We start from the raw sequence: 27,976 nt of genomic DNA on the forward strand, positions 1-27,976 counted from the left end.
CGTTAAACGAGATCGAAATAGATTTTTTGAAAGGGGAAACACCGTCGGTCCACGGTGGGAAGGATCGAATTTCGAAAGGGTGGACTACTTTTTAACGGCGCACGCTCGCCGTGGTGGGGGTAGATGGCGCGCACGGGCACGCGGAGGCAGCGCTTCGAGCACGTAGGTCAAGTTACGATAGGACCGCGCGCATACAGTTCGCGGGGAGCGCTCGTGTAGTGCGCGTTGTTGTCCCGTGTTCCTCTAGATGATCGATCACGTGGGAAGCAGAGCGGCGGTTGGTTTACGCGATACGGTGGCGGCGATCGAGCTCGATCGAGGGGTGCTATTAGATAATAATAAATGTGTCGGGCTCCGTGATGGACAACCCTAGCGGCGGAAGGGACGGTCGTTACGCGAGTCTCGGCTACGGCATGGGGATGATCGGTAGCGACGGTGCCACGGAAATGTACGGGCGACCGTCCACCTCCCAACTCGGTGCTGCTGCTGCTGCCGCCGCCGCTGCAGCCGCTGCTGCTTCTCAGTTGGGCCAACGTGGTGGCGCCACCATGATGCCCGGGGGCGGCCCGACGCCCGGCGTCGCCACGGTCCAGAGCAGAGGCATCAAGAGGACGACGTCGGATGTTTGTTATACCGACGACACTAACGCCAGGCAGCAGGCACTTTCCCAACAGCAGCAGCAGCAGCAGCAGCAGCAACAACAACAGCAGCAGCAGCAGCAACAGGGCATGACAATGTCCGATTGTGTCGCCGAGAATCTCGATGAATCCTTCACGAATCTCGGACAGCCGAAGAAGTCGCCACCCTCTAATGGAAAGAAGACCAAGGGTAGAGTCAAGATTAAAATGGAGTACATCGATAACAAGCTAAGAAGGTACACCACATTCTCCAAGAGGAAGACCGGTATCATGAAGAAGGTTAGTCGAGTCCATCTCATGTTTCTATGTATCGTCTGTTACGTTCACTTTTCTCCTTGTTTTTTCGTTTCGTCGTATGTCAAAAACCTCGGAAATGGAATTCGACGCGAAACGAGACGTTACCTTGACGAATTACGCGCGCTCACGCGTTCCACGTCCTGCGTCGGTTTCGAATAACAAATCCGCGATTTTCGAGCATTTTCACTCGTCGATTCAAAAACCGAGCGTCGTTCGTCGCATTTCTTCTTTACTCGTTACGCGTATTAGGTTTATTTATATCCGCCTCCGACTCACGCTCGTAAACGCCATCGAGTTCGAGTTACATCGTTCGGTTAAAAGCGGGTCCTGGTATCGATTAGAACGATACGTAAAAATGATTATAAACAAGTATTTCATTCGGTATACTTTGTTTGATTCGATCAAGTTACATACCTGCGTTCGTACGTTCCAAAAACGTTACAAGTCGCGTCGCGCGCATAGAAATAACTTTCGCGCGGATTCATTTGAATTACCCAGGAGCGCCGAATCGCGCGCTCTTTGAATTATTGCGAGTTATCGAATACGTCGGTGTTATGTGATAGACGAGTTTCGTTTCTATCGAAAAGAAAATTGCCCGAGAAATTAACGAACGAGTAATTTGTCTTGTACGAAATGGATACAACAAAATTTTTCAACGTGTTTTATCGAGAACGTGTAATTAATAAACGAGTCATTTCTTTTCTATAAATATATGTATCAAAAGTTCGATAAATTCGATTCACAATATAGATCGGAAGTGATTTAGCTTTAACTTCGATCCTTTTTTTTTTCATTAAAATATTGGAATGATTTTAGTCGTCCTTAACCATGCTCCCTCTTTTATCGAGTATATATTAAAGTTATTTACGCATAACTACATACTTAAGTTAAAAAGTTAATAGTCAATTTTTTGTACGACAGGTTCAACTTTTCTACGACCGAAACTTAAATGTAATTAATGTAATAATTATCATAGTTAACATTGCATTTTACTTCTTTATTTCTATGTTCTGTGTACATACGCAACCACATGCGTGGTAAACGTAGTAGAAATGATTAAGATAGTAGCGAATAATAATAACAATAAGTCCCAATAAGAAAAAAATTAATCGATTTATCGTAATCAATTAATGTCTATTCCATTTTGTTATATCTTAGTAGTAACATTAAATCTTTTTATATTATCTCTCTCTCTCTCTCTCTAAATAAGCCTTTTAAAAAAAAATGAGTAACAATTTTGACAAGAATGACATTTTTATATTCTTTCTTAAAAAATATTGTAAAAGATTGAGTTACGGTAACGTCATGTGTGAACGTTCGCTTACATCCACTGTAAATATTTTTTAATGCATATGTTATTAAGGCCTCGAGTTATCTCTATTTACTCGTTCTTCTTTCTTCATTTAAGACGATGAAATAATCGACAAAAAGTAATATAATTTACTCGAAAAAAAAGAATGACTTGTCATCGATACCACTACTCCGATTGATTTTGGATTACATCTGAAAATTATGACATTTGTAGGTGTGTGTATTATTTTTTTTTTATTTGTTTATCAAAGCTTCTTTCTCCATCTCGGTCAGGTGATATATTTCATCTTTTTATTTCAACACACACATATCCATATATATATATCCATTCGTGTGAAAGAATAATTCTTGAGAATAATTATCAATGCTTGTCCATGGAATCATGTAAATCGCGAATTCACGTAACTATCGAATAGTATTGGTACGAACATAAACATTGATTCATGAACGATGTTATGTTGCAACCTTGCAAATGAAAAAAAAAAAAAATGAATAAAAAATGAAAAAAAAAAAGAAATAAAAACTTAAAAAAAAAAGAAAAAAGAAAAAAAATAGCTTGGAGTAATAATTATGTGATAATAGTCACATATATATTTGTTTTGGATTAACGATAAGTACATAATAGTGTAAAGTTTTGAACGAACTAGTTTCGGCCGATTATCGGATCGACTTTTATCGAAAAAAAAAACGAAGGAAGATCGATCGATCGATCTTCCTTCGTTTTTTTTTCGATTATATGGAAATACGTGAACGATGTAAGTAAATAGCTCGTCTAAGCGCGATTAAGGCTACGGTCTCGGTTTATTTATACTCGCTTTCCTTCACTTTCGTAGCTTACCGGCGTAGCTGTCGGAGTAGAAACGTAGTATAATAATAGCAACGCATCCTAATATCTCCTAAAATACATGTAGTCATCTCAAAAGTCATCCAAAGTATAAAGGCTCGTATATTACGATCAAAGGCCATGCCGTGCCGATCTTTTTTTTTTCGTTTCCCTTTTTTTTTTTTTACCACTTAGCGAAGATTTCTCTATCCTCTTTCTTTCATTCTCATCCCTCCGTACTTACTACCCGTGATGATTAATAATGACAACGTTCGGAGTGAAAAAGTTTCTTTCTTTTTGATTCTTATATGTGTGCATATAGAATTTAACGACAATTCTATTTTGGCTTAGTTCTTTTTTACGTTTGTGTATCTAATCTTGTAAGTGATAACTCCATAGCAATGTAATTTTTATTACCTCGCTTTCATTCATTTCTTTTCCCTTGTAATACTCGTTTTATTCTTTCTTCTTTTTTTTTTTTTTTTTTTTTAGTAGTTAAATGTATTTGAGTAGAAAAAGAAAATGTGTGAAACCATTTGGTGTTATAGTAAGAAAGTATATTCTTTTATAAGTCGATGCATTATATATAACGTAATTTCCTTCATAATTTTTACTCATTAAACTCTTTATCGAAATGATCCTATGTAATGTATATTTGATATTATAAAAGAGCGATGATATTACGTCGATATTAAGAAGAAAGGAAAATATAGAAAAATACGCTGCAGGTCATTCCTTATCGCAAGTACTCGAACCGTTGTAATTTTTTGCCGATCGGGACAGGAGAAACGTTTGAGTCGTACTCGTAAAGAAAGACTTGTGCGCAGCACTTCGAACGTTCGCGCGCCGCGTTTAACCGACGGTCACGTGACCGAATGGAACAGCTGCGAACAGGAGTACGCGTATTTATACCCTACTCTCTCTTGCGATCGTTATCTCTCTATAATGTGCGTAAAGGGATAGGACGAGGAACCGATATATATCTTCGGACGATATCTAATTAGAAAGTCTAACGAGGAGCGTGCACTTAATAAGAATGTTTTCATCAACGGGTCGTTTAAAGTCACAACGAACGTAATTGTCCGAGTTAATCAAGTAATCTCAAAATCAGTTTATCGCCGAGTGAAGAGGGACAATTTTCGATGATTTTATTTTCCTTCCCCTCGGGTGCAAGAGTAAAATGAAGGGAGTGAGTAAAATGAGGGAGGAAAGAAAAAGAAGCTGTAGGTAGGTACACGAAGTCTTTCGGGTGCGATCTTCGAGATCGAAGTTCGTTAACGCAGGAAATTAACGATCGAGTAATAAATAATACGTGATATCTTCGTTCGCAGGCGTACGAGCTGTCGACGTTGACCGGTACGCAAGTGATGCTATTGGTAGCGAGCGAGACCGGTCACGTGTACACGTTTGCGACGCGCAAACTGCAACCGATGATAACGAGCGAAGCCGGGAAAGCGTTGATCCAGACGTGCCTGAACAGTCCCGATCCACCGCCTTCCGGTTCCTCGGGAGATCAACGGATGTCGGCGACCGGGTTCGAGGAGACCGAGTTAACCTACAACATCGGCGACGAGGAGCAGAAAGTAAGGCAACTGGTCTATGGCTCGCCTCACGGTGGCTCCCTACACGGTGGCTATCCCGGAGCGGGCGGCGGACCCACCGGTGGTCATCCGGGTCCGCCGCCACCGCCACCGCCGCCGGCTTCGCAGCACGCGCCGCCCTCGCACGCGCAGCACGCTCATCTGATCGCGCATGCGCATGCGGCATCGCCGAGCTCGCACCTCGTACCCTGTTCCAGTCCTGGACCGATGCTCGCCGGTGGACCGTATCAACAATCCTGTCCCTCTCCTCTGCCACCTCATCACGCTGCCTATCATCCTCATATGTCTCACTCGCATCCTCAACGGTAGTACCACCTCACCTCCCCTATCCTATCCCATCCTCCTCCTCTTCCTTATCCCCATCCCCATCCCCATCCCCATCCTCATCCTCATCCTCATCATCGTCATCCCTCCTATTTACCTCCCTTCTCCTCGCCCTTCTTCGATCCTGACTCTTCTCCTACTCCCCCATCGCCTCATCCTCCTCACCATCCAGATTTTACTTTCTACTTTCCCGATTATTTTTGACAATACCGACTTTCCAGGTGCCTCTCTCTCTCTCTCTCTCTCTCTCTCTCTCTATCTATCTATCTCTCTCTCTCTCTCCTGTAAGCTCGATAGGAAAACAAATGTATTGTTCGATTCCGTCCATGATAGATAGAGATAGCTTTCATACGTCGAACGGCTCGCGGACGATCTCCCTTATCACTGGCCCGATTATCGCCAGTTGGGCTCTCGATTTTATAACGTTGCAGCCTGCGGTTTCACGTATCGAGAGATCTCCTTTATTCTCGGCTTGGATCGCGCTTGGACTGCCAATTACTTACGTTTCTTATTTTTCTTTCATTTCTCATGCCGTTAAATTCGTTCTCCGTTAATTCTTTCGAGCAGTCGGACGATCTCTCAACGATGTGTAATTTCAATCTATATATGCCGCGTTAAATGTCGTTGAGAATTGATTCGATTCGATTCGAAAAGATTCCGCAAAGCTGTGAGGACGACTTTTAACGGTATATATCCGCGATCCGACGACGACGCGTCCTCGACGTCGGAAGAGGCTGAAGAGGCGCGTAAGAAAGGCTACAGGGCTCGTTTTTCTGCGCACAAATCTAGTCCAGCCGACGCGTATTACGGAAGCAGAGTTATTTGCAGGAGGTGCGTCGCGTCGTACCGCGCGTACCATCGCTCGGCTAACCGGTAAAAAGGGAAGATCGGTTCGGTCTATAATGGCAAACCATCGCGACATCGATCGTCCGTCGATTGCTTACAATTGGAACGCCGGATAAAAGAGGAAGCGCGAGCGAACCTCTTCTTTTATTTCATGCCCATTTTATCACTTTCGAGGAAACGAATGAAAAAAAGAAAAAATGAGAGCGGATTGTCCAATTATTCCTGACAAATTTTAAACGACCTCACTAAGTAGTCAAATATTGCGAAGCGAGAATAATTATTGAATTGTGTTTCTCGATTATTTTCACTTTACGCATATACGTATATAGATATTGGGATATAAATATATTATCTATTTACGCATATATATATATATTATGTGTATCACGCGTTAGAACGATAACATTTTATTATTACTTATTTACAATATTTAAGTATAATTTCGAATTGTGAAATATTTCCTCCGCGCGTTCGTGACCACACGTCGCATATTCTACTTTTTTTTCGATTTTATTTTTTTTTTCTTTTTTTTTTTTTACCGAAAATTAACCGCGGATCATCGTTGTTGATAAACAATTCTTTTCTGAATTTTTAGAAACAGCTGCGCATGCTCGTATCTACGATTACGCTCGCAACGATATATGTATCTATAGTTATGAATTGAAAGAAAAATGCGTTGGGATTTTTTTCTCTCCGTTTTCCTTTCATTGTTGTTTTTTTTTTTTTTTTTTTTTGTATGGATAATTCACCAATATTATCCAACGATATAGAGATATTTTATAAGCGAATTATAAATATAAAGAAACTTTTTAACGTACCTACATACAACGTTACATATTACGAAGTGTGGATACGATGTAGGAGGAATTTTCGTAACGGTGCTCTGTTATTAGATCGTTTACGCTTCGTCGAACTGAGTTAAATCGTGAACCACGAAAGAAATGCTAATTAGCCATCGTTAATCGTAACCATCGTTCGTTCGTAGCAGCAGCGGCGGAGGCGGTGTGTATGCACGCGCGCGCGCGTGCAACCGGCCGCTTCGCTCGTTTCCCGACACCCGAGAAAATAAACCGTTCGAAAGTGGGCACACGATCGATCGACGATCGACTCGATGAAAATAGCCATTATCATATTTATAAGATACACTTTCGACTCTTCGAGTTTACGCCGCGACGCGATGAAATTTTCGCTTTCGATAATAATCAGCAAGAATGATGCGCGATGGAGAATGGGGATAAAAAGAAAAAGAAAAAAAATGAAAAAGAAAAAAAAACACGAGGATAGGAAGGATAAAATACGATGAGAGAGAAAAAAAAGGAAAGTAGAAAAAAGGAACAAGTATAGACAAATCGACGTGTATAAATTGTAAATCGTAGATTTAGACTACTGGTAAACTCTTTATTGTGATGAACTACCCTAAAATAACTGGGTATCTTCTTTGCAAAAGGAATCTTATGCTCTTCTTTTCTTCTCTTTTTTTTTTTATCTATCTTTCTTTTGCTTTTTTTTTTGTTTTTTTTCTTTCTTTCCTTTTCTTTTTGTACTACTTAATTTAAAAACATATTTATTTGAAGCGACGCATTGTATATATTTTATACAAACATAAATATTATCGTATATGTAGGCATACTCGATTCGTTCGAAGAACAATCACGATCCTCTAAGATCTTAATGCTCTAAGCTGCCGTGCAACGCAAAATAATAACAAAAAAAAAATAAATAAAAAGAAAAATGAAAAAAAGAAAAAAAAAAGAAATAAAATAAAAATGAAGAGGATCGTAAATTCGAAAATACATACCCCCTCCCATAAATCCGCTAGAGAGGAAAACGAATTAGTTCAAAATCGCTAGTCGTATTCTTCACGCGTGTAACTCGGCAGGATATGATATGTTATCGCGAAAGCAAAAGATTTGCTCTTTCTCTCCCTCCCTCTCTCTCTCTCTCTTTCTATCTATTACTCTCTAAAAAAGAACATTTTTCCTTCCAACTCTGTCCTCTCCTTTCGATAAAGCGAGCGAACCTTTTATTTTTTTCAAAAAGGCTTCGGCTTTCTCCACCGACGTGCAGAAGGGCGAAGGGAGAAACGATTGTACGTAGGTGCGAGTTCGAGCAAAGAACCTCTTTGTCTCTCTCTTTCTCTTTTTTTCTTTCTATTCTTTCTCTCCCATATATTTTTTTCTTTTTATCTCTTTCTTTTTTCCTCCCTCGGCGGTGCACGCTTGGCATTGCTGTGCATTTCGAATAATTGTACATTGTTGTTCTTGTTATTATGCATCGTACGTTGTTGTGTAAAGTGTTGCGTACCGAAATGGCATGACCAGTAGTATTTGTTTCTTTTATTATTATTATTATTATTATTATTATTATTATTATTATTATTATTATTTTTATTATTATTATTTTTATTTTCATTATCTTTCCTCCTTTATTTTCTCACGTTCTGGTAGACTAAGTAGCTGGTACTTAATGATCTTCGTTTTCTCCGTCCAACGTCCGCACACCCCCGTGTTCCCCATCAATCTCATTGAAATCAAACTTTTTTTATTAATTTAATTTAATCATCGCTGTAGGCGCGAGCCCATCGAAATTCCTTGAGTAGCGAACGATTTATTTGTCGTGTTGAGATTGTGCATGCGTATGTGTGTGCGTCCGTGTTGTATGCGTTGTTTGTTTGTTGATTTATGTATCATTTTATTTTTGAAATTATTCGTGGATCTTTTGGTACTGTAAAGCGTAAACGTTTCTTTATTCTTAAAATATGCAATATCGATCAATAAGGATTTTATTAAAGAATTTTAAAAAGGCAATTAAAAAGGTAATGAAAGATCCACGTAAAGTATAATAATTTAAGGAAACGAAAAGAAGGTAATACGAACGTAATGCTAACGTAGTGCGAAAGAAATACGTAGATCCGAGAAGTGCAAAGGAAACGACGCGCAGAGTACAAAACGAGATGACGTTTAATAATTATAGAATAATTAAATTAATGAAAACGTCCGGCTGAAATGCCTATAAAAAAAAGAAATATGTATATCGCGTTGTGTAAATAGTATATTGCTGTAAAATACTGTGATAATATTTATATTACATTTATATATATATATATATATACATACATACATATATATACATATATATACGTACATATACACACACATATATATATTACATATATACATATAATTTTTTTAACAATAGTACGACCGGCTTCTCAGATGCTCTCACTCTTTCTCTCTCTATATATATGTATCTATCTCTTTCTCTCTTCTCGTCCAATGTTCTTTCTGTGGTGTCGTCGCCGTATGGACTCTTTGGCGAACAGGTAGGTGGAGGACTACCTGCCGTTACGACGGCGATAATGGATCGATTCGAGTCGCAAACTGGTTCGATCTTATCGGGCGTGATGATCTGTAACAGTTTTTGGACGACGACGAAACAACGAGCACGACAACGACGACGACAACGACGACAACGACAGAACGACAACTGGATCGATGTTCCAACCCATTTGTTTTGAGTGTGCGAGCGCGATCACCTGTTGTACAAAATTTATGTAACCATTTTAGCTCTCAGAGATATACGTACATATATATATATATATATATATATATATATATATATATATATATATACACTTATGGGCATAACTCTGCTCTCGTTCATTCCCATTTGAAAATATGTATGATAATTTGACTACCGTAAAAATTCGAGTTATTGCAACAGGTATTGTCTATCAGCAGAATATATATAACAAACAGGATCTTTGATAGAGAACAAGTCGGTTATATTCTTTACCGATTTTCTGACGATTCGTTAACCAATGACACAATAGTTAAGATTAGTTCTTTTAGACGTCAATCGATGACGATCGTTTCTTCTTACAGCGTTTTTTCTATGTAACAGAATGAATCATATAACGGGATCGATTAAAAAGTAATCATTTGATATATATATATATATATATATATATATATATATATATCTGTTTCTACTATTGTCATTTTTTGTCGAAATAGTTTTTTTTTAACACGAAATTAAATATATAATTTTTGTTTGATCCTCAATTTGTTAAATATACAAGAGAAAAAAAAGTAATGACAACTTGAATGAGAATCGTCCGTAAAAATTAGGATGAAATTGATCCAATTATATGGTTTATTCTATGCAAGGATATTTAACGTTTGAAAAAGAGAATAAGATAATGGGAATAAAGAGAGAGAGAGAGTGAGAGAACAAAAGAGAGAGGTATTAAGAAAAAAACTTAGAAATTGTTGAAAATGCTTACGAATGCTGTGGATCGATTCGTCGTACCACTTATTGTCTCTCTGGCATATAGCACGACCTTAACGAGACGACTATCGAGAATCATGGAACTATTCTGCACGTTCTTAAACGTTCTTAAAAGGACATAATGGTAGTGTTTTTTCTCTCATACTTGTTTCTTTTTTTTTTCGTCGATCGTACGCTAGATTTGCCCACCTGCCGTCGTTGACGAACAACGGCTGATGACGGATCGAGTCAAGGTGCAAACTGGTTCGTGGTTCGCGCGTACTATCACGAGTTAGCAAGCGAGCGAGAGAGAAATAAAGAAAGAGAAAGAGAGAGATAGAAAGGGAGAGAGATCGGCGAACGCTTTTCGTGCCATTAGTTCTATCCTTCCATGGTCTAACGACGCGTCTTTTTAATTAAGGCTTTTGCGAAATGCCGACGAATTCTTTCTTAAAAAAATTACCCGTATTCTCTCTCTCTCTCTCTTTCTCTTTATCTCTCTCTATCTCTCTATCTATCTTTCATTATCTCTCTCTTCGTTAAATAAAATTCAAACCTCTCAGAGAGACCTCATTGCAAGAATAGATTCGAGGGAAAGAGAACGGCCGATAGATGTTTTAGATTTTTCTTCGTCTTTAGAATCAACTTCGTCGTATTTTATTTACGGCGGAGGAGTTCGATGAGAGAGAGAGAGAGAGAGAGAGAGAGACTCGTGCGAGACAAACGCCATTAGTTTAAGCGAAGTGGCGAGGAGAGGTAGACGTCGTAAGACCTCTTGTCTTACCCCGAAGTAGACACCTTGACATAGCAAAGTGGCATTGTCGGCGGTACGATCGTTCCTGCTACCATATCGCGACCACCCTCGTTTGCTTACAACCAAGGTCGTCGGACTCGTTCTCTCTCTTGTTCTCTCTCCCTCTTTTTCTCTCTCTCTCTTTCTCTCTCTCTCTCTGTCTCTTTCGTCCCCTCGTTCTTATTTTTTTTCCTTTCTCTTTCTCTGCGCTACTACAAAAGAAAATAAAAAAGAAAGAAAATCGTCAGGCGGATGGTGCATAAGGTAGGTGGTGTAACATCTCTCTGTGATCCAAACAAACCTAACCATCCGTGACTGGAATTTAGTCGTTTTTGCTTATTCTCTATTAACGATGCGTCGATCTATCGATATGAAAAATATCGATCACTAGAAAAGCGTTTGATAATCCGATCTTGAAACAGACGAGCTTTTATTAATTTTATAACTTTCGAAGAAAAGAAGGAAAAGGATTAATAATTTGTCTTTTTTTCAAGAAACGTAGAAAAAGTCGAGGCTCCTTAAAGAATACGTATATTGTAATGTACGTAAAAAGATATTAACGCTTATGTCGAAGAGACGAAGCGTATCTTATTTTTCTACGTTCGAAAAAAGCTACAATATTTTGTTATGGCTCTCACGTATCGCGCATACTGTTAACATTTAAATTATATTCCAAGCACAAGTGCAGTCATTAAGAAAGAAAGAAAGAGAGAGAGAGAGAAAAAAGAACTGTGCCAATTACGAGGACTTCGTACCCTACATAATTAATAAGATAATAATGAAGATACATACCTATCACCCATTTTCGCCCTTCGCCGGACGTGAAATAACGTTTTTTTTCTTTTTCTTTCTTTTTTTTTTTTTTTTTCTCAATAAAACGCCTTGTGGTTGAGAAAAAGAGAAAATGGTTAGTAACACGTCCCCCCGGCAATGACTTCTGATTCGACTGGCTCTTACTCGGACTACGCAAGCAAGGATTACGGAATGTTGTAAATAAATAAAAAAAAAAAAAATGGTAAAACAAATAAGGGAAAAGGATTAACGAAGATCCCCGCGCGTTTACGCATTACTAACACCTTCGACGAATAAAGAAGTCAAACACTAACGCCTAATGATTTAACATTTGTATGTGTTAATTTATTGAAGAGAAAAGAAAAAATGATCCCGATCAATGGACGATCGAGATGCGAAATAAAAGATAAATAGAATTCAATTCGATAATTCGTATAACCTACTTCATTATCGCCTCCTATATGTTTAAACGTAGAAAGAAAATAAGAAAGAAGAAAAGAGAGTTAACGAGAAGATGAACGCTAGATGGACGTTTTGGCGTTGAGAAAGTTATCCTCACAATCGAATGGTAAACATCGAAGGATAATCGATTAAAACTAATAGAAGAAATAAATCGAACATTGTCATTTCTTGATTCAAAGATTACGCGATAAAATTTATTAGACAGTATCTCCATATTTTACGCAGGCTCTACAAAAACTTTTATATCACAAAAAAAACACGATTCTCTTTTTCCCACTCTCTTCCCTTTTTCTCCTTCCCTTCTTGTTTTTTTTTTTTTCTTTTCATCACCTATTGTCGAAAATGGAAGTTAAAAATAAAAAAAAAAAAAGTGAAACGAGGAACGAAAGCACACGTAAGCATACATGTACCTACGCACGTACGTATGTTATACACACACCTACCTGTATCTTTCCAGGGTAGTTTTTTGCCGATTTCTCAGCGAGATGGCGCTACATTCGTCGGGCAGGTTTCACCCCTACTAAAACGTAATCGCATTTCATTCCCTCGCGCTTCGCGCGATCGTACGCGCCGTTTATTCGGTGGCGCGTCGCAAAGCACCTTAAGGAAAGAGATAGACATAGAAAGAAAGAAAGAAAGAAAGAAAGAAAGAAAGATGGATTTACGATTTGACGCCGACCGTTTGAACGGTCGTCGATTGCCGTGGTGGTTCTCCCAGGTGCTCGATCGCGAAAGAGAATAAGAGAGAGAGAAAGAGAGAACGAGAGAGAGAGAGAGAGAGAGAGAGAGAATAAGCGAGTAAGAGGAGAAGAGGGGTGAATGTGGGGTGGGGTGGTGGGGGGAAGAGTAAAAGTAAGGAGAAGGGAGAAATGGGAGAGGGGGGAAGGGAAGATAGAAGGAACGGAGGCGCGTACGCACGTATGGAAGGTGGAAGCCGAATGCCATATACGGTCACCTTTGTCAAAGCCCGGTTGTCGCCATATACAGGCAATGTTCGCGATGGCAGACACTTATATAGAATCCGACTTAAGAGTCAGGAATGCCGCTTTTTGTCGCGCCTTCTATACACGCCCGACGGTAATGGGGGGTAGAAAAGGTGACTCGGAAGCGATCGACGAAGAAGACGACGAAGAAGAAGAAGAGGACGACGACGTACGTTCGAAGCAGAAGCTACCGTTGGATGCTGCCGCTGGACCAGAAGCCGGCCGGCTACCGGCTACGCGCCCGCGCAATTTTCGTCCACTCTCATTGGTCCACCAGTCGATCCGGTTTATCCATAGAACCCCGTACCGGTGGTCCACTCTCTTTCTCTTTTTCTTTTTCTTTTTCTCTTATACAACTTGCCGTTGCTGTTACACACACTCTCTCTCTATCTCCTTCTCTTTTTTTCTTTATTTCTCTTTCTATGTCGATCCCAATGCCGATACTAATGAATGCGTTCGGGGGTTTAACGAACGGCTATCGGCCACGAGGTTTCTTCGTATGATGTTCCAGTTTGTAATTCTTTCGTGATATTTCGTTAAAAAGATTCCATCGGTTATGGGTTCTTGGAAGGGTATTTAAAAATTAAAAGATCTGATCGGGTATCGGATGTCCGGGTGATATCATTTTTTGGGATAAACTGGAAAGATATTTTATCTCGAGTTTTGCAAATTCATCCCCGATTTCGTTTATATCGAATACGATCGAGCATAGGATCATATTTTAGATGTCTGTTGTTCCGATTAAATATGCAAGAAGTTTCCATTCGATACAAAAGTGGCTATTAGTCTTTTGTTTTAGGTCTTAAGAAACGCGATAAATTTCTCATATAAACCTTACCTCGTAAATAAACCTAATACATATACCATAATACATACCATAATACATACTTATGTCAGATTCCATAACGAATAAGGTGAAATAACGATCGACACGAAGGATCGATCGAATATATGCGAATAGATAGATGTAGGTGTTAATAGTAAGGTACGTTCTCCTAGTCACGTCATGATAAAAGTGAGCGAGGATAAAGATGAAAATCATCTAATAACAGCTTAACACAAGTCTTACAACGTTTCAACTTCCGATCCTTGTATTTTTTATTTCTAATTTCTATATACCATTTTAACACTTCTCGTTTTCCATGAAATTCGGTTCTAAACTCTTATCTCTTGAAAATCGTGCACGACGTGTTATCTTCACGATAGCATTATTAATTTATCTTAATTAAAAAAAAAAAAAAAACATGATTGATTACGCCGATAAAATTTATGTTTCCTAAAAAGTTTTTCTACAGGAGTAGCATGCGTGCCTGTTAGAAAAAAGAAAGAAATGATTTTATCTGGCAAAAAAGCAAAGTGCAAAGGGCGAAAAAAGAAAACGAGAAGAAAAAAAGAAAGAACAGACGGAGAGAGAGAGAGAGAGAGAGAGAGACAGAAAGAGAATACGGTATAATAGACGAAGAAGAATGATATACGATGATGTTGAAGCGGAACGACGCTTGCCTATTACGAACAAACTCGCAAGGAATATAATCGCAGCTCGTGTTTTGTGGTTGCGGCGTAGGCACACGCTCGTATCGTTGCTCTGTCTGTATATGTATGTATCTTAAGTGAGAAATCCACTTGCGTAACTTTTTCGGTAACCCTGACGTTTCCTTTCTTCTCCGATAAAAATAATAAATTTTGTTATTTAACTTTTATACGCAAATCTTTGAGCTCTGTCAACATCATTCGATGGTACAAATAAAGTATATAATAACTTCTCGTATGGACGAAAAAAATTAAACACGATTCGATCGTGCTTATGCATCATCAAACTCGAACAATTTGGAAGTTTAGAAGAACTTAAAGAAAGAAAAAAAAAAATTCGAATCATCCGTTCGTCGATTTGCGATCGATTATTGTCGTAAGGAGATCGATGTAGCTTTTTAAGTCAATTCACGACAAACCATCGTTTCTAAACATCAATCTCGCTCCATTTTCTAGTGGAAACAATTCCCGAAGGATAAGACGAGGTACCGTCGTTCGCTTAAAATGTAAGTCGTAAATGATCGTAACCGCTCGCAAACGGTTGTACCATGTTCTTGAACTTATTGTGAGAGATGTTCGAAGATGGGATTATACAAGGAAAAAAAAAAAAGAAAAAGGAAAAAGAAAGAAAGAAAACAATTAGAATTTTTTTCTTTTTCTCTTTTTTGCTTTCTTTCTTTCTTTCTTTTCCGTACATCTTAACAAGTCAAATATGTAACTTTTTCTTTCCGTCGATTCGACTCGTTAAAAATCCAGTACGGAAATGTGGGATACATGGAGTAACGTCAGCGACGAATTCGTAACGCGTTAAGGAAGTGGTCCGATATTGGCGGTCGCACTGGTTCACTAAATTCCGCGGAACGGGACTCGGCGAACGTCCAGGAGACCCTCCGGAATAATAACTCGAACGAAAGCAGAAAGCGTAGTGGAATCCGGTCGAGTTAGTCGTTCGTTGTCACTTTAAATCTGTCTTACGTATAATTCGACATTTTGTTTTTCGTTAAGGTATTTTCAAATCGAACGAGCCTGATAATTATCGAACAATTAAGATAATATAATCAACGGTTTAAAACGTTTCAAGGTGAATGTGTATCTATGAAAGAAAATCATAAGGTGGAGTGTATTCCTCGAAATCCTTCCCTCTCTTACTCTCACTCTCCTCGAGATCACCCACGATCCTTTCCGCTCATTACGAGCAGCGCGTAGCATCGAGCGGATCGACCGCGAGTTATCAAGCCTCGAACCACAACAAGTCGACTTCTTTTTTGCTCTTTCTCTTTCTCTCTTTCTCTTGCAGCTCGTCAAAGTCGAGAAAGACGAAGACGAAGACGAAGACGAAGACGAAGACGAAGACGAAGACGAAGAAGAATAAGAAGAATAAGAAAAAAAAGAAAGAAGAAGTAGAGACTCCCAAGACGGAGTATAACCTCGAGAGAGGGATTCGGTTTGAGGCATACTCATCGTGAATTCTCGCGCGAGGGGTACGCGAAGGGAGGGCAGGAACGGTCGAGTCTATTTTTTCTCTATATAGTATAGGTAGTAGATACGTGCATACGCGTATCTAACTATGTATATGTGTATGCGTGTAAGAAAGACCGCGTTGAAACGCATAGGTCGCCGTTTTCCCCCCCCTGGTGTATCGTCGTAGCGCAGGCAAAAAGTATCTTCTAGCGGGGGAGAGAAAGTAGCGATGGAAACGTAGTACCGCGTAAATTTGTGAGAATCTCTTCTGGAAGCGCATTGCCGAGTTCAGACTGCGCGGATGGCCATATAAGGAGCGCGAACAAGCTCGCGCATCTCTCCCCGCTAGGTAGAGCTTGGTTGGTTGCTTGCTGCTTGCTTGGTTTGTTCCTTGCTTCGTTGGTTGGTTCGTTCGCTGCTTCTTCCTCCGCTTGCTTCCTTCGTACCTAACGTACGTACTACATACATACATACGTGCGCGTTACGTACTCTACGTATTCGCTTCGTTCATCCTTCCTCCTCTTCCTTTTCGTCTTCCTGTTTCTTCCTTTTCCTTTTCTTCTTGCTTTTCGATAGTTCAAAGGAGAAAGAGAAAAATAGGAGTGCCTAACTAGAGAATAAAGAAATACCGAACTGTTACCACCGCGAAATTCTTCGGGCAAGAGGTCGAAGGTTGATCGATAGATGGCTTTTAAATCTAAGACGAACCGTAGATATTGTTGATCTATCCTTTCCTTACGATACCATGATGAGAGTAGCGTAAATAAATCTTACGATTTCCCTGGAGGACGAACGCTACGTATGCTACGAGGGAAGAAGCTAAAACGTCGGTGGACGTCGAAGGTTCCGATGAGTGAAAGTATTTTGTTCGACGCTCGGTTTGTAAGAGAGAGAGAGAGAGAGAGAGAGAGAGAGAGAGAAGGAATTCGTTTGGACGAGTCGCGTGTGGGTGGTTCTAGGTGTACACGTATGCGATATACTGAATGCAGAAATTTGTAGGTGTACTGTCGGACGTAGGTCAATGGATGTATAAAACGCTTTGCGTGGACGTTACAGAATTTTATTCGAAAATCTCATATTTCATTTCTCGTTTATTTGCACTGCTAAGTTCTCCTATCGATACGATACGATGCAACAACGTTCGAAACGATCGAAAGCAAGTATGTAAAATATCGAATAAGAAGGATAGAGAATGGAAGAGTTCCGGCTGAGTTTGGATATCTATTCGAACAATATAGAAAAAAAAGTCCTATTGAATGGCTCTAATCTTGCATCTTCTAGGTGCAAGCTTGCGAGGTATTTATTTTAAAGTGCATCGAATCCTCGACCTTTTCTTCATTACTCCCAAACTACCAACTGCCAATATCTGTTAGCTACATTTGAATTCATTTGCATTCTACGATTCCTTTGTTTTAAAGTTTATTGCGTACACGCGATTGGCGACTACTAAATTCTCATAAGTTTTTTACTTTACATTTTAGCGTTGCTTCAACGAGCTATTGTTACCGATCGAAACATAGTTTCTAAGGCTCGTTTCTATTTACAGACGTCTTTTACAGACGTTAAAGGGATACGGGAAATTTGCTTTGTCTGAACAATTTTATAGCGATTAATTGCAAGTGTATATATGGTTTGTATAATTATATAATTGTTTATTTGTTTTTACAGGAAGACGGAACGTCGCCTAGATCGGATGTCTGCGCAAACGAGAGCGACGGTGATACGAGCGACGGCGATTCACCGGTTTCGAAGGATCTCGCAAAGAATCATTCGGGTATAGATTCGATTATTTTATTACTACGTAATGTATGTATATCGTAACGAGATGTATTGAAATTTTATTCGTTGTCATCCACGGAATAAGAATTTTTAGCAATAATATCAATATCTCTATCAACGAGTACGAAGTACGTGAAACGTTACATCTAAATGTAAGTTCTCGGAGTGTCGTTTCCAATAGATCCGCTTCGATTTTTATCGATACACTCTCGCGAGATCGTACACTTATATGCGTTATATATTTGAATTTATAAGCAGTATACCTACAGCCGCGGAAATTTCCTTCCCACGTTCTCGATTTTACGCGTTACTCGTGCTGTCTATCCTACTGTATTTTTATCAATTTTATCCAGATATCGACGTCGCTAAATTTCACCAAGTTTCATGATAGACGAAATCAAAATTCCAATCGCGAGTTCTTGCGAATACTATACGCAGTAGTCACGAATCTCGGGTGTGTCGTTTAAAAGACATACCGCCGAGCGATATTAATGAAATAATCGCTAATGGATCGATTCCGTTTCAAGGACCAAGAGTACTTCTCGTAACGGATTATAAATCTTGCGGTCTCGATTCGAGCGAATGGTCTCTCTACGTGAATGTCGCGAAAAATCTTTCGTGCCACCGGAGAATAGATAAAACTCGAGCGATATTCAAGCATAAACCTACAGAATCCAACCTACAGAATTTTCTTCGTGATAAAAAAAAAAAAATATTAGATACAATTCGTGAGTTTGACGTCGAGATCGTTTCCCTATGAATTCGATCTTTGCAATGTATAGTAATCTCGTTTGACCGTCTCGATGATTGATCGATTAAGTTACTTGAAAATTAAAGTTTCTTGGATCGAAATTTTATACTTGCAACAGTGATTTTATTTTACAATGAAAAATTCTATTGCATTAGACTTTTCTTATTGACTCATACTCATTTAAACTAATCTATTCGAACTTTCGAATGATCTTGCAGATACGTAAGTTTCCATCGTTAAATTTTAAAAACAAATATTTCCTCATTGATTTTTTTCGATACTATCGATAAGTGGATAACGCTAATCTTTCCGTGATTCTCCGTCGATTAACTTTTTACCCGAGAAATAAGAAGAGTTTCCACGTCAGAAAATAATAAGAAAAAAGTAAAGTACGGTACTATCATGAACATTTCCTTGTTAAACCTAACAAGAATCGTTTAATTATTTCTCGAAAGAAACTTTCTTTCTGCACGGCACCTTTCTTTTTATGCGTTATTTAAGAACTTTAACGTACGAAAAGAGGCTAAAGAAAGACTGAAAAAGTAAATAACTTCCTGCATTGTTAAAAAAACGGTATTAACGGTTGGCAGGGGGCAAAAAAAGTTGAGAAAATACATTGTTCACTCGCACAATGTTCAACGTAAACGCACGTATAATGATATTATAAAGTCATCGCGTGACCATTGACAATTCTAAATGCGAATTAGTTTATTAGTTAACGACCGATATCTCGATGAAAGCGCGTGATTGTTAGAGATCAACGGGAGAAACCGTTTCTCGCGCGTGATTCTAAATTTGTCTTTTTTTTTTCTTTCTCTCTCTCTCTCTCTCTCTCTCTCTCTCTCTCTCTATCTCTCTATCTCTCTATCTCTATCTATTTATCTACCTATCTATCTATCTATCTCTTTCTTACATGATTTTCTGTCCTTCTTTCTTTCCTTCGCTACATCTTTCCTTTTCTCGCACGAAAGCGCGTGTCTCGTGCGAACCTCGTAAATTCAGATAACACTGCGTACACACACGCTTCATTATAAACGACAGAGAGAACGTACGTTCGCATATATCTCGACAAGGAAACTATCCCTAATATGTCGTGACACTTGAAAAGGGTCCCTAGCAATGTAATGAAAATGATATTAATTGCGTTATGAATTACGTTCCACTGCGGTAGGCCGCTAAGTGCAGACGCGCGATACCGGTAATTACACGACGTTATCGCACCTGTTAAATCAACGAGCCAAATAAAATCATTTTCCGCTTGTTTTACGCTCTTTTACAAGTATCATCGATGAATCATCGTACGGAAGAAAGCATAGATTCTTTTTTTTTTTCTTTTTTTCTTTTTTTTTTTTTTCAAGTAATTAAAAATTATAATTTATTTTATATCATTTTCATCGTCGACAGATATTTGATTTGTAAAATCGATCATAAAATTTCAAATATTTTGCAACGAGCCTATAAAATGTTGAACGCATTTAAAATAAAAAGGAACTTTTTCAAGAATTTTCTTTTAGAGTCATATTACGAAGACGTTCTTGAAAAGATCGATAGAGAAAAAAAAAGGATAAAACTGGTCTATAATATTGTCAGGAATATCTTCAAATTCACTAAATTAATATATATATATATATATAGGAATCGTTTTGACGTTAAGAAATATGTTTAAAAAAAGACCATTTCACGATACACGATGACGATAAGACGATGTCGTTTCTCTAACGATTTGCTTTTACCACTCCGAGTAGGAAACTTCGACGCAGAGTCAGAACGAATATCTAAATTCTATAGGTACAGTATGTTTCATAAAGAATATAAAAACATATACCTATTCGTTAGACTTATATCCTTGTGATACTGTTCGATAAAAGCGAGAATTAAATTTCAGTGTCCTCGGTAAAAAATAATTTCGATTAGTAAATGTCGCATAGAGGCATAACTTTGTTAAAACATTGATATCTCTTACGTTGTCAAAGCTATTTGTAGAATTTTATTGTAAGAAAATTAACAGCGATACTTGGATGATCATTTTCACCAAACTGTCAAATCCATTTACACCCTTTATGAAACATCCTGTATTCACGTACGAAGGCTCAGGTTAAAGCCGATCGGAACGGTCGATATCAAAACGATCGAGATCGTAAATCCTAACGTGTTTTAGAAAGCCAACGATGGCCGATGATGAATCGGAAAGGGAGGGAGAAAGGATCGAAGCGAAGGGCTGCCTAAGTGGCAGGATTATCCCCTGATTGGGTAACACCGATTTTTTCCCTCGTGGGCGTGTCTCGAATCTCTCGTCGAGTTGAGAGATCGACCGACGGCTCGTAAGACTGCCGTGTGGAAAATCGTTAGAACGAACGGCAGGTAGACAGGCTGGCAGTAGTCACTCACAGGTTCGTAGATAAAGAGAAAAGGAAAGAGAAATACAGAAAGAGAGAGAGAGGGGGGAGGGGGAGGAGAGAAAGAGAAAGAGAAAAAGATAGGAGGATATCGTAAGAAAGGAGAAAAGAAGGAAAGAGAGAAAGAGTCGATGGTGCGGGGTGTGGGGGAGGGGGAGGGTGGGGGGAGATTGGGGAGGTATGTCGAAGGAAGAGTGGGAGAGAAAGAGATAAAAGAGAGGGGAAAAGAGAGAGGACACTTAAAATGCGAAAAGCGTGCGAGCGATGACGGGGTTATCCGTGTAGGGGAGTCCGTAAGGAGTCGTACGGTCCGCGATGACCAAACTAAGACGACAACGCGCTGCCTAACTGGGAAGTAGGATCCGGTCGAAAGCCGCGCTTCGATGCAGGTGTACACATAAATATCGATGCTAATGTACACCGAGTGGATGGCCATCCGATCGCCGCCGTGACGTTTCGCGCTTTTTCTACGTTTCCGCGCGCGCGCGAGCTCGCGAGAGTACTTACTCCCTAGGCGTAGATAGCTATGTATGTAGGTATACGTACCTGTATATACGTCTAACTATTTACTTATCCCATTTATATACAATGTACGTACATATGTGTACGTATATGAGTACCTAACCATCGTAGAAGGTGGAATTTTCGGAGGATTATTATCGAGATGAGTCGATCGAACGAGACGCGACGGCCTTTGAGACGGCCTTTGGGACGGCCTTTCCACTCCGGTGGTCCAACGACCGAGAAAAGATTTACGGAACGACGCCGCGACGCGTTTTGTCAGTGATATACACATCGAATCGAAGAAATTACCGTTCTAATTGCACCGCGAATGTGAGGAACCCACCGTTCTCCAATCGCTACCATTCTTCCTACGTTTTTGTTTTTACATTCGCGAAATTCACTTTGAGGGCGAAACCGCGAAAAACGATACGATATTTGAAGGAGGTTCGGAAGGAGGGCGGGAAGACTAAAGGGAGATGAGAATTGAAAGAAATTCTTCTGTAACCCCTTAGTAATTCTTTACATTGAAAATCTTTTTCTGAAGGCTATACGAACCATTCAAAAAAAATATTCTATTAAGGATCGTACTTGGATGTCATTATTCTGAATAAGACGAGCACATATAAACGATACGAAATGATAGAAATTATTTGGATAGAAATATTTTATAACGGGCTATAATAACTCGTATAGATAATATAGTTATAGCGACACTCGAATTCAAACGGTATAATATCACGTCTTTTATCCTTCGTGCATATAAATTCGTCCTACGAAGATTGTTGTCGTATACGTGCGTGCATGCGTGCGTATACACACATATATATATATATATATTATCTACCGGTAGATATTTTTCTTTCCGTTCATTACCATTGAAAGTAGAAATTCATTTAATCGAAAGAGATTCTCTCGTAGCAATTTCACGATAGGTATGCGAATATACTAATCGAACTATGTCACATTAAAAATGTAAAAGGAAGGAGAAGAAGGAAGGAAGGAAGGAACTTATAAAAGTAACCAGTATCTAAGTCATCCCGATATGATAGATATGTAACCTACCAGGACGAACGTGTGAAAATGTTTTAAAGATTAACCTTCTGAAAGTGCAGCGATACTGCTTTCTCATTTTTATGGAAAATTCTGTGTCAATGGTAGAACAGATAGAACGCGAATGCAATTAAAAACTATCTGTGTATGTAAGATCGCCACGCTCGGTTGCAGGTGCACACATAAATATCCGATGCTAATGCAGCGAAGTGAATGCCATCCGATCGATCGTTCGTTCGTTCGTTCGTTCGTTCGTTCGTTCGTTCGTTCGTTCCTTCGTTCGTCCGTCTTTTTCTTTCGTTTCCATTACGCACCGTGATAAGAGACGGTGGGTGATGATGAAATCTACTTCGTCGTCGTACGAACAGTTCGCCCTTTTACGGCTAATCGAGAAAGCGAGGGAGGCCGGAGTCGCATTGTTTCGATATAATGCCATAGCGGGATTACAATAAAATTGACGCTAGCCCTTTTACGTGAAAAATAGAAAATTCGTGTAGAGGGTAAAATTGTTCTACGTATATGTTAGGCCTAAATTTTCTAAAACCACGATAATGTGAGAATGATGACGCAACTAACTAACTAGACTCAAATACCCTTCTAAAGTTATCATTATAAATCCTTATTAGGTCGGATTGATTGAGTCGAGAAGGATCTTGTTCGTGTGGATTTTGATATTAAGTATTTTCGCACGAAGAATATCTTCTTTTTACGTTCTAATACCATTTTTACATCCTCCCAAATACGATACGTATGTATCTATCTAACTATCTATATGTGCGTGTAAAGTCGCGATCTGTATTCTATCGTTTCAGGAAATATACCTTCGTTCTCCGCTGGAATCATGTACCAGATGCCACAAAGTGTCATTTATTCGCCCAGTCCGGGTGTTTTACTCGGTATTGGACAAAACGGCCAGCCCGTACAAATTTCACAAGACGGAGGTAGGTTTTATCGGTCACCGGTTAATGTCATTTTCACGCCAGAAAAATGACGGAGAAAGATCATGAATCGTTCGTAAAAGAGCAATATAGATTCTTCATTATGAAGATGAAAAATTTATAGATATCTATGTAAAAATATTTTATTCGCGTTTATACATTCATGTTCATATATTACTCATTCTCATTTTTAACGTTTATAATAATAATAATAATAATAATAATAATAATAATAATAATAATAATAATAATAATAAAAACAAAATTGAACTCTTACTTCACTATCTTTCCATAATATTCTCTTCGATGCAAGAAAGGATTCATTTCAAGAGATAGTAAAGTTAACAGAAGAAATCAATACCGTTAGAATTGCACATCGAGCGACGTCTAATATCAAAGGATAAGAAACATTAGCGCCAAATTTAGGATAAGAACCATATCCTGTTTACATTTAGGTACGACAACATCGGTTAATTCATCACAAGGAAATCAACCGTTCATCACGATACCGCTGAACGTGGCGATGAGTGCCGCAGGTCTCTCGTTGCCGGTATCCTCGAGAACGAGCTTGTCATCTCCGTCACCGAGATCACCGATTTCAGGGTCAGCATCTTCAGTTGCATGCGAGTTGCCCTCCGACCTCAGCAAGGACAGAGAGTGACAAAGACGAAACATAACCGGTGATGCTCATATTCGAGTCTCGCTGTGTCGTAAACCGTCGGAAAACTTTCCGAAGGAATCTCGATTCGAGTCTCGAAGACGGAAGGAAAAGAAAATTCGTGAAGAAAAGAAGAAAAAGAAGAAGATAATGATGGATTAAGGAAAAACAAAGAAGAGGAAGGCTCGAAGAAAAACGAAACGAAAGAAATATCGACAAGGATGATCATGGATCTTAAAAATGGCGGCATGATCATGAAGGAACTGAAGAAGAAATGAAAAGCCGACAAAATTTAGACTATACAAACGAGGCCCTGGCTCTTCTTCCTTCAAGTTTTTCGCGATTAAAAACGGACTAAACGTGACAAGTGAGTCTCTCTCTTTCTCTCTCTTTCTCTCTTGTCTTTTTTTTTTCTTTTTTTTATCGCTGTGTCTCCCTTTCTTTCTCTCTCTTTCACGCTCTCACTCCCTCATTCACTCACTCACTCTGTCTTTCTCTTTTCCGCCATACATCGATTTTCTTTCATCTCGGAGATCGTCGAAGAAAGATAATTCTTTGATTATTGTGTCCCTTCGTTCGAGTCTTGGATGAGTTATCGCAAGTAGGTCGATCGTGACACCACTGACGACAACAACGACGATAACGACGACAACGATGATGACAGACGCGCGAAAGCCGCATACTTTTCTTACGTCCCGATATAACTGTTTGAGATGCGACCAGTCAAAGGCATGCGACTTTTAAGTCCGGATCAAAAGAACGAAAAGTAATAAGGGGGTCGAGAAACTTTTGATTCGAATGGATGTACATACATAAGTCTCAAATTTTATTGATCAATAATTAATTTCCCTGAAATTTTCAGGGGAAGAGATTAAAATATAATCAATCGTTGATTTTTGTATTCGCGTGAGTTTATTTCTAAATATCATTGATCGAGTATACGAATTTTCAAATGCCAATGAAAATATTAAAGAAATCCAATTGTAATATCGATTTGATACGATATATCGATATTGATTTTGCGACATGAATCGGATAAATCTGGGAATAATAAAACAGATACGTTCGTAAAAAGATTCATTTTAAATTCATTAATGAGATATAGTTTGCATCAAATGTGATATGGAAAAATAAGATCTATCGGACAATATTATTTCGATTCGTATTCGAGAAAAGAAATTTATTTTTGTTGAAAAGCGAGTTATTAAATTTCGTATGTCCATGAGCAATCGATCCTAGGTTCTTCGTAAAATAATCTTTCGAAGTCGATAAAAATCTTTTGAAGAAACGAATGAACTATTAAATTAATAATAATTAATTACCGATTGTTCGTTGATCAGAAACAATTTTTAATTCTTTACGATGACGATCAATGGAGGAATGATCTTTTTCTGCAAAAAAAAAAAGTAAATGCTATAATACTCAAATCATTTTGTACAACGATTTGATTTATCTTTTTTTTTATATTTATCAAGATCCAATTGATCTTATAACAATAGCAATCCGATTTAATTCTCCATTACTGTTTTCCTTCTCGGCAGTCTTTATAAGTTCCTATTTATCGTTTACCTTAGTGATGAGAAGATCTTCGAAGCTTTAAAAAATGTCGACGACCCGAATGTAAGTACTTTTTTATAGACCAGTTTTTTTTTTATTTATTTATTTTTTTTTTTCACCCAATCATCAATAGCAATAAATTCTTTTATACATTAGGACACTCAATTACTTAAAAAGAAAACAAGAGCAGAAATCGAAGAAAGTGCAATTGATAAGTAATTTGTTTGCGTTTTTACGGCCATGCGTAGTCTTCTTAGATTATCAATAAACAATAAACAATACAATCTTAATGTTAGCGATCAATATTACCTAAAAAATTTTAATCCGTCAGCTGAAATGTAACTGACTTGATCGAGTCCGATACGTCGATAGTGATACGCTCGAATTAACAAGATAGAACAACGATCACGCCTTGGTGAGATCGATTAATTAAGATCAATTGAGAAAGATCGTGGAGTGTCATATCGAACACCTTGTTTAAACTTCATTAGCTCGACCGATCGAGAGGGCTCTGTGCCCTATACGACAGATCCAACTCGTGACTCGATAAAAAGTGCGTGAAAATGGACGATTCATTGATTTTATGTTTCAGGACTTTCTGAAAATAATACTACAGGGTTACGGTATAATCGTTCAAACAACGTATCTGCAATTATTCGATTCCCAAATACGCACTGCCAATTACGAGACTGACACTATACATGATTTCTTATTGATGTTGCAACGATCCTGCGAGAAGAAAGTTGGATTTTTGAAGTTGGATCACGAAGATCGATCCCATCCGAAAAATGTCTATGTTGAATAGATCTTGATCTCGTATAGAAAGAAATTTTGAAATAGTGAATCTTAGCAACGTGCGAAAAAATAATGTATATCCTATGGAATTAGGACAATTTCAAATATCTTTCTTCTCGATCTTTCCTCGATATTAATACGAATATCAAAAATACGAAGATCGATGAAGTTATATCTGACAAATTATATTCTTTCCTCATCAACTATCGATTTAGAAAATGAAATTGTGAATTCGTATTCATATCTAATCGTGCTCATTTAATCGACATAACATTTGACATAATGCAATGTAGACACGCCGAAAAGAGAAAGCAGATTATATATATAAACATAATTTTATATTATTTTATGTAGAATCTTGTCACGAAGTATGTCAAATTCATAAATATGAGAAATATGGAACGAAGAGTCTTCGTTAATTTTTGTTAAGGATAAATTCGATGTTTCGATCTAATATTTGATATACGAAAGTGAGATGTGACGTTAAAATCTAGATGGGACCGATGAAATGATTAATCTATAAAATCGATGATATTAATAACGATTAATAATGGTGCTTTCGTCAAAGACCTATTGATAATAAGGAAGAAGTTGATATTATTAAGAAGACCTTGAAGAAATGGAAATCGTTGGGTCTTGGACGATCTTAATGGTGATATAATATATTTGGATTATTGCACATAAAATAATAAGACATGCAACATCTCAAATAGCCGATTTAAAAAAAATTGAACGATGTGATTATGTTAAAATAAATAACGAAAATATGAGCATTTTTATGGACGTACGTCGAAATAAATTTACCTTTTTTTTTTTTCTTTTATTCGTGATTTAGTCATTTAATAATATTATTATTATTATTATTTCGTTTTATTACATTTGTACGTATCTTTATGTATGCACGTTAAAAGAGATCTCGTCATTAGAAGCAGCTAGCAATAGATTTATTCAGATATAAAAAAGAAGAAGAAGAAGGAGAAAGGAATATCTGTGTACGTGTGTCGTTCAATACGAAATACTAGTCAAAACGGCTAGATTTAGCCTAGTAACGTGCAATAACGTTGTGATTATACAAAATTTTAATTGTATTAAAATAATGGTACATTTTTGATAGCGCCGAAACTTTACAGAGAAATAAATGATAAAAACATCGTTTTATTAACTTTCACATATGAAATTTATGAATTAACGAACGATATTTATGTTCGATTAAAAAAAAAGAAAAAGAAAAAAAGAATCAAGAATCCTTAGAAAACTTTGCGATTTATGTAAAAGCTTATTTTTATAAACTAATGTGAATATATTAGAAGGAAATAAAGGATCGAAGAATTGACGGTAAGTTGTACCGTTTTACTTTACAGGCCGTACAGATTTTACGCCTAAACCCGACAAGATGGAGTTCACAAAAGAAGTATCAA

At 38.1% G+C, this 27,976-nt stretch overlaps 1 protein-coding gene across 2 annotated transcripts; it reads left to right on the top strand.

Annotated features, from left to right (window-relative positions):
• The first annotated feature begins 57 nt into the window (after positions 1–57).
• LOC122631221 (serum response factor homolog) lies at positions 58–27,916 on the top strand. 2 transcript variants are annotated; one of them, XR_006327649.1, is made up of 6 exons: positions 58–917; positions 4,401–4,652; positions 17,799–17,904; positions 23,423–23,551; positions 24,004–24,573; positions 26,356–27,916. XR_006327649.1 is itself a non-coding variant. In XM_043816630.1 (5 exons), exons 1-5 carry the CDS (start codon positions 360–362, stop codon positions 24,207–24,209), a joined length of 1,251 nt encoding a protein of 416 aa, XP_043672565.1. In that variant the 5' UTR covers positions 58–359; the 3' UTR covers positions 24,210–27,916. The 2 variants fall into 2 exon arrangements, 1 of the variants encoding a protein (XP_043672565.1); XM_043816630.1 differs by having other exon boundaries at positions 24,004–27,916.
• Positions 27,917–27,976: the final 60 nt, after the last annotated feature.

The sequence above is a fragment of the Vespula pensylvanica genome, chromosome 8 (genome assembly GCF_014466175.1).
Source record: "Vespula pensylvanica isolate Volc-1 chromosome 8, ASM1446617v1, whole genome shotgun sequence".
NCBI lineage: Eukaryota > Metazoa > Arthropoda > Insecta > Hymenoptera > Vespidae > Vespula > Vespula pensylvanica.

Coding starts and splice junctions, on each gene's coding strand:
- LOC122631221 (XM_043816630.1), top strand. CDS start 360: ATGGACAACCCTAGCGGCGGAAGGGACGGTCGTTACGCGAGTCTCGGC. Junction 4,653..17,798: donor TCGGCGACGAGGAGCAGAAA/GTAAGGCAACTG, acceptor TTGTTTTTACAG/GAAGACGGAACGTCGCCTAG. Junction 23,552..24,003: donor ACAAATTTCACAAGACGGAG/GTAGGTTTTATC, acceptor GTTTACATTTAG/GTACGACAACATCGGTTAAT.